Genomic DNA, 7710 nt, shown 5'->3' on the forward strand with positions numbered 1-7710 from the left:
TTAGTGTCAGGCTGCCACCTTTCCACAAATGCCGTAATGAGAGCACTGTCGATGTGCTGGTGCATTATATACGGCAGACGACCAAGGGGAGTACCAGGTAACACCCTGTACAATTCATCAGACATGTCCTGAAGTCTAATGATTGAATCCAACGTTTTCTTCCGAGCACGACATTCCAAAATCGGAGGGGTGCGCTCCGATCCCTCAAATATAACCTTTGCTACGTGCCCACTGTAGCTGGGTATTAAAGTAGTATCAACAGAGCCCCCGGGCTGGGGTGATGTGATTAACCAGTCCGTGTCCGCGGACTGCGAGCGCCTCCTCCCCCGTGGAGCCGCATCCTCAGCCTGGCTTACTCCTGCCTGATCAGAAGTGCCACTCGAGCCCTGCCCTCTAATCCTGAACTTACCAGCATGGCCTCTTACGATCGTCCAATCAATAGGATGACATGCAGACTCATCCTGACCAAGAGACTCTTCCCGACTAAGAGACTCGTCGTAATCAGTATCATCTTCACCTGAGCCGACCGTATGACTATGTAGGCTACTCTGGCGCTCAAAGCGACTACGCACTTGCTCTAGGGTACTTGAATGTTGGGCCTGACTATGTATTGCCGCCTGTTCTTGCCTTGCTCGCCTTGTAGATCCCGTAACCCCCCTCTCATGGGGATCACCTTTCAGTAAAGTAGGCCTAGATCTATTGCCGCTTAATAACCCTTTAAAATATCCTTTTTCTTTACCTTGATTTCCAGCCATTTACTAGAATTTTCATATTTTAAATTAAGACAACATTCTAAAGTTAATTTAATAAACACTTAAAATCAAATAAATTAAAAACAAGTAACACGAAAAATAATTCACATTTACAAACAATTAAACAATTATTATATTCATAAATATTTAAACAACTCAAATTTAATAAATTAATTACACTAAATAAATTCATTACAAATAAAAAAAAAAATTGAAAAACCAGTCGCACATCCCAGTCGCACAAAATGTGCGACTGGGATGTGCGACTGGTTTCTAATTTTTTTTTTCTCTATTTCGAATATGTAAATCAATAACTACTTCTTACAATAACATTATCATAATACATTTTATTACAACATTTACTAAATAACATTAACTAACAACAAACTCTTTCAAAAATTAAAAAAAAAAAAAGAAAAAAAAAATTAATAAAATGGGTTCGGCACAGTCGCACAAAACGTGCGACTGTGCCGAACCCATTTTATTATTATTTTTTTTTCCTTCGATTGATTTAAAAAAAAACTTACCTCGAATTTTTGTTGAGGACTTCGATTCCAAAGTTTTAGCTCCGCTTGATTTTATGTGAAGAATTTGAGTTTATGGAAGTGATGTTATTGAGTGGATTTGAAGTGTTTTTATAGAAGTTTTAAGCTTAGTGGCATTTTCGTAATTTTTTAAATTTCAGGGGTAAAGTCGTAATTTCATTCGAGGGGTGGTGATAAAATGAAAATTGTGGCGACAAATAAGAATCGGGATTTGTTTTCGTAAGAAAAATCTTTTCTTTTTTTTTTTTTTTTAATATTTCCACAAGAGAGCAGAGACAGTGAAAAGCCCTAATTCCTCTTGCTATTCCAATCTCAAATTCCCATTTCCAGAGAGGTTTAACTTTGTAGGGTTTATCAAAACGATCAACAATGCACAGAAGATGTACGACGCCATTGATGAACTCAATTCGAAGCTTCAGTAGCAAAAATACCAGTGATAAGATTGTTGCATCAGTTCTCTTTGAGAGGCTTCCTGTTGTCATCCCCCAAATTGATCCTATCATTTACGCATTTCAGGAGTTCTCGTAAGCCTTGAACATTTCCCGTAATTTGTTTTTGTGTGTTTTTTTCTTCTTCTTTTATTTTTTTACTAAAATATGTCTGCATTTTGATTAGAGTGTGAATTGATTTGGTGATTTAATAATGAACGTGTTGAATTACTGATTTATAAGTTAGATTAATTGTGAGTCAAATTAGAGGATTCTTTCCAGATTTTTGGCGCATTTCCAGCTGTAGTTTTTGGCTTTTATCATTTTATGTTTATTTGAACTTGTTTTGGGCTAGTATTTGATTGCTTAGTTTTGAGAAAATGCAGAACTATGTTGAAATTAACTCTTTTTTTTTTTTTTTAATGAATGGAAATGTGTTTATCGTTTTGCCTTAAAGGGGCTTGAAAGTTGAAACATTTACTGATCCATGATTAGTTTGATTTCTCGAAAGTGAGCTTAAAGTATTGAATTTTATGTAGAGTTGGTTATTAGTCTACGCAATAATTTAGTCACATGTGTTTCTATAAACATAACTAGTCTTTCACTTATGGATATGGTTCTTTCTTGTCATTTTGGGTCATTGTGTTAAGACAATGCTATGTTGCACTGAGTGGCTAGTGAAGTGAGGACATTGGTCTGTTGTAGATGTGGTGATTGATTAAAAACTTATCATTTTCACCGAGGTCTTTGTTAGATATGCAAGACCCTAAACTAGGCAAGTTTGTCACTTGGCATTGAAGTGATGTTTGACACTCATTAAGTAACAGTGAATAACCAAGAAATGAACTTTGTATGGTGGAAAGTGGACCATGAGAAATGTTGTTTCTAAGGGTATGCCTAAACCTTCTTTCTGTTCCCAGCTAAGAAAGGCAGAAGGCGCATTGATAGAAGTGGTTTTCCAACAAGAACTTTATGACCGGCTCACGGCTTGCCTGTTATACCAAAAAAATATCATTAGGAAAAACCATATCATTTTCTAAAGACTTGCGCTCGATTGTTTTCACATCCGTGAAATTTATTTCCTACTGAGCATGTTAACTTGTTCTAGTGAGTAAATTTGTTGATCAATGAAATTTTAATTGCCTTAAATTTTAGTAATGAGATAATTGATCTTTTTAGCTCCTTTGGTAATTCATTTTTACTTGATTATGTATAGGTTCCGATGGAAGCAACAATATAGAAGGATGTATCCTGATGAATTTTACAAGAAATACGAATCCAGGTAAGCAAATATCTTGTGATATTCTAGGGATGGTGGGAACCTAGTGTAAAATGTGGTAATGGTCGCGATCGTAGTAACGGAACGGTGATGCAGTTATCGTTACACCTGAATGTCAATCAAAACCATAAGATATCCCTTGATAAGCCCAAAAATGCGGTTTGTTTTTAACCTTTAGAAGATTGTAAATATCATATTAATTTTTTTGTTCAAATAAGACTATCAAAATAGGTTTCTTAGTTCAAATTCCGATACTTGGGTTTAATTGTTGCTTGTATAAAGAAGCAAAGAATTTGATATCTTTGACAGTAATTAACCATTAGGCAGTGACAAGCTTTTACTTGTTTTTCTTGGTGAATTGTGTAGACTCTTGTGGCCTATGTAATTTCTATAAATCATAACCAACTTATTTATGTTTTTTAGTTCATTATCCGGATGTATTCCTTAAGTTTTTTGTACGATTGTTCACTTATAGTGATGCTTTCCACGCTTTTATCTGAAGTTAGTTGCCATTGATTATTGCTCACAGGGGTAAGGGTGACTATCAAATCGATTACGAACCTGCTCCTCGGATCACTAAAGCTGACAAAACAAATGACCGAAGGTAGTAGAAGGTGTTTTTCCTTTATCTATGGCAATTTTCACACCACTAATTTTGTGCATATCGAGTTTTGTCTTATGGATGAATTGTGTTAGATTGACTAGCGAGGGTAATTTAGAATGAATCATTCTGTGATGAGGACAACTAAGCTACAAATGGTCAACCTTGCATCGTATTTTGTTCTGGAAGAGAGCCTCTTTCAGTTTGTTAGTGTAGTGTTGCTAATGATTTAGAATTTAGAGTTTAATGGGACTAAGAATTCTTTCTCATTTCTCTAAAGGCAATCCCTGTGACTTGTAGGCTGTAGTTGGTTCTCTTCTGACTAAGGAATGCTTATGCGGTGTGTAGATGGTGTTGTTATTTACATTTAGAAAGACTAGGATTCACTATGTGTAGCAACTTTGCCATAGTTGACCTTTATGTATCTGAAATCGTGTAAATTACAATCTCCGCTATGTCTTAAGGATTATGTTCTTTTTTTATCATTTTCTTGGTCCCTTTGAATTTGCTTGTAAGATTCTTTTGGAGTATTGTGGCAAACTCAAAATTTTAGCGTGTGGTGAACCAATACCCTTATAGGCAAAATGACATTTAAAATTTTTAGATTTTAGACAGAAGAAGAGAACAATACAGAATGTTAGATAGAGAGAAGTGAGAATAGAGAATGTGACATAGAAATTAAAGAAGGAGGATGAGGGAAGGATTGAGAGTGTATTTCATTTTTCTCCTTAACCAATTATGACATACTAGTATTTATAGCTAAACAATCTTAACAAACTTCCTGCCAAAATAGCATCGGTAATATTTTCCTATATCCTCACACAAAATTCTGTTTCATCACTTATGCCCCCTTGGATTCATTGCCATCTCATCACTTTTCCATCGTATATGATTGACCAATGTATCTTTGGTACGTTTTGCTGGTATGACATAGTGGAAGTAGCTTGGTTGTGCTGTTATGCTGTAAGATTCTGGAAGTTCCTGTATTATTTCATTATGCATTTTTAACTCAAAATTTGACTTATGAATTGATGGAAATAAAAGGATAAAAAGAAGGACAATGACGTGAAATGCCAAATAATAGAATCATGAAATGCTAGCCCATTTTTATATGTTGACATGGGATCTTATCTATCAAGGAGACAAGGACCGTCAAGTATGTTAGCAATAAAAGCTGTGCTATGAAGAAATGGAAGTCCGTGACTGCAGAGAATTATTAGACATTAATGCTGAAAAGAGACACAGGAGAGGAAATATATCTTGCAATGGATGGGAAGTCAAAGGTCTGCATAAGTTCAACATTCCTTGCAAGTTACAACTAAAACCAACACATTTGTCCTTTAATTCATGTGACGCACTGAACCATTGACCCTTTGACATGGATTGATCGTGTGCGCTTAGCAAAAAGATAAGAGAAGTGGGTGAGGGTAGAACGATAGGGATAGCTTCATGTTGGTGTTAGTTGTCACTCAGTGAGGGGCAGTGTGTTAATTTGTGTGCCTAAGGCTTACTTAGATGCTAAGGCTCGAGGCACATCAATCTCAGCTCTGTTATATGCCTAGGAAATTCGATTTTAATTAGGCTCACAATAACGCGAAACCAATGCACAAATATGGTGCAACTAAAACATTGTCTCCCCTGGCATCTCTTTTGGCGCCTCGTTTAAATTGTGGTGATGCAGGGCAAATGGGTAGTAGCTTCTCATGAATATATCTATCAATAAAGAAATGGTGTGTCTAGTGGTCCATAAGTGGATTAGTGGAATAATGAGTGTAACTATAGAATAGGCAAGAAATGGAATGTAGTATGTATTAAGAGGAATGATTGTTTTAGTATTACATATAAGATAGATGGGCTGTTTGAGCTGCTCAACCTCCATTGTTAATTAGCAACAACAATAACATTTCATTGCCCAATTTCAGTAAGTGGCTTCTACCTAGGGTGGGGTTTAGGGGTCGGATTTACACATCCTTACCCTTGTTAGTATTCTACTAAAATAACATTCCATCGTGAATTAACCCACAACAATAATCAGCATGATGCTTCGTTCCCTAATCCATCCTCCCTTACATATACTACTAAAGCATGACAAAAGGATTCCCTCTTAATGAACTATCAAATAACATCTTTTTTAAATATTGATTGCAATAACAGAACGTATAATGTTCTATTCTAAAACCTTGTTGCATCACTTAACTATGTTACCCTTTGCCCTCTTTTACCATGCACCCAAGGCCTATACCATTCATCACATACTTTGATGAGGTGCATGCCTCACACCTCACTCCCTGCTTTTACACTTAGGCTCTATTGGCCCATTCAGCTTAATGTGCCTTTATACATTGGTGAAAGGTTTTGTGAGCTTGTCGTACTATTTACATAATTGTGTGATTTACTGAAGTTCTTGAAATGATTTGCTACTCTATTTGCGAAGTGGTATATGGTCTTTACTTTTGAGTTAATTGGTCAAATACTACAATAAACGACATCTTTTTCGTTGTTTAGGGATTAGGCTGAACCTCTTTAGTTTATGATGGATAGAAACCTTAAATTTCAAAATATGACCTGTTGTAACTAGAATACTTTTAGTTGGTTTTATTCACTCAAATTAGTGGGTTAATGGATTATCTTCAAGTTAGTTGAGGTGCCTTTTATCGATATCTAGTGCTTGTGCTTCAGAATTTTGCAAGAATTGTCTTAAAAACGTGGTTGATCATAAAGGCTTTGGTATTGTTGATGTAGTCTCGTAAGCACTAATAGGCACAAGTTTTGAGCTAGAATATTGTCCTTATATTACTTGCTGTGAACTGAATTTTACTTGCATCATCTTCTTCGTGATGTCTGATGATGCTGTTTGTTTTCAGTTTCATTAGCGGCTTAGTGCTAACTTCTTTGGCCATTGCTCCATTTCATATGTTTTTATAAAGAAGACCTTATGTTGACCTTGTTTTTGAGGAGGAAAAAGGGGTGTGGGGTGTGTAGATTTGGGAAAGTTATTTTAGGTTTTGAATCCTTGAGCATTAAACCGTTAACCATGTTTCTTATGTACCTTTAAGGTCTTTGCAAAGGGCACTTGATCGGAGGCTCTATCTTCTCCTTCATGGAACTACTAATGCCTCTGCTGATGGGAAACCTGTTTGGCATTTTCCAGAAAAGGTTTATAAGAATGAAGAGACGCTGCGGAAGGTAATTTTAAAACCCAATCTCCCATCTTGTTTTTTATTTGATTTTTCTTTTTTATAATCCGCTGCTGTCATTACAGTGCGCTGAGTCTGCCCTTCAATCAGTTCTAGGTGACCTCAAACACACATATTTTGTCGGAAATGCACCCATGGGCCATATGGTGCTGGAGCCTGCAGATAAAGCCGGTCCATTGAAGGTGCTTTCTGTATCTGCTACACGGTTTCTATTGCTTCTGTTCTGTTGCATCTTCTTACCCTAAAATACAATGATGAAATCTCCAATATCTTATCCTAATTTTATATTTTTTTTGGAGCAGAGATTCTTCTTCAAATCGCAAGTAATTGCTACGAACAAGTTTGACATTGGTGGATGTGATGATTTTGTTTGGGTAACCAAGGATGAACTACTTGAGTATTTCCCTGATCAAGCTGAGTACTTGAAGCAGATGATTATTAGTTGAATGGTCATAACCAAAGATTAGTCGTCTTCCAGGTTTTCTAATCCCTCCAACTTATGCGGATATGTATTGTGATTTGTGATAATCATAAAACCGTTGATATGCCATGATAGATTTTGGGGAAACAGAGGGATTAAGCCAAATTTCTGTTTTGATCCTCGAGAAAGGTTAGATTTTCAATCGAAGGAGTCGTAATTCTCAGCAACATTCGAAATGCATTCAGTTTCAAACGTGCATTTTGATCTTTCGAGAAATAAAGTTCATTGATGAGGCTAATGGAACATTTTTAGTTTGGTTTAATGCATCTTGTAGTTAAAACGTAACATCAACGACAGTTTAGAATGAGATGCTTTGACATTGTTTTTTATTTTCTTAAGCTCAGCTTGGGTTAAAATCCACATACTTAATTTTTTTTCTTTTCATTAATTTTATTGCTACAATATAAATTCCATAATTTCTTTCTCC

At 35.9% G+C, this 7710-nt stretch overlaps 1 protein-coding gene across 1 annotated transcript; it reads left to right on the top strand.

The window, feature by feature from the left end:
- The first annotated feature begins 1522 nt into the window (after nucleotides 1–1522).
- On the top strand, nucleotides 1523–7710 carry LOC130818093 (uncharacterized). The gene is made up of 6 exons (XM_057684128.1): nucleotides 1523–1821; nucleotides 2942–3007; nucleotides 3534–3608; nucleotides 6662–6791; nucleotides 6868–6984; nucleotides 7105–7710. Exons 1-6 carry the CDS (start codon nucleotides 1667–1669, stop codon nucleotides 7246–7248), a joined length of 687 nt encoding a protein of 228 aa, XP_057540111.1. The 5' UTR covers nucleotides 1523–1666; the 3' UTR covers nucleotides 7249–7710.

This window comes from Amaranthus tricolor, chromosome 7 (genome assembly GCF_026212465.1).
Source record: "Amaranthus tricolor cultivar Red isolate AtriRed21 chromosome 7, ASM2621246v1, whole genome shotgun sequence".
Classification (NCBI taxonomy): domain Eukaryota; kingdom Viridiplantae; phylum Streptophyta; class Magnoliopsida; order Caryophyllales; family Amaranthaceae; genus Amaranthus; species Amaranthus tricolor.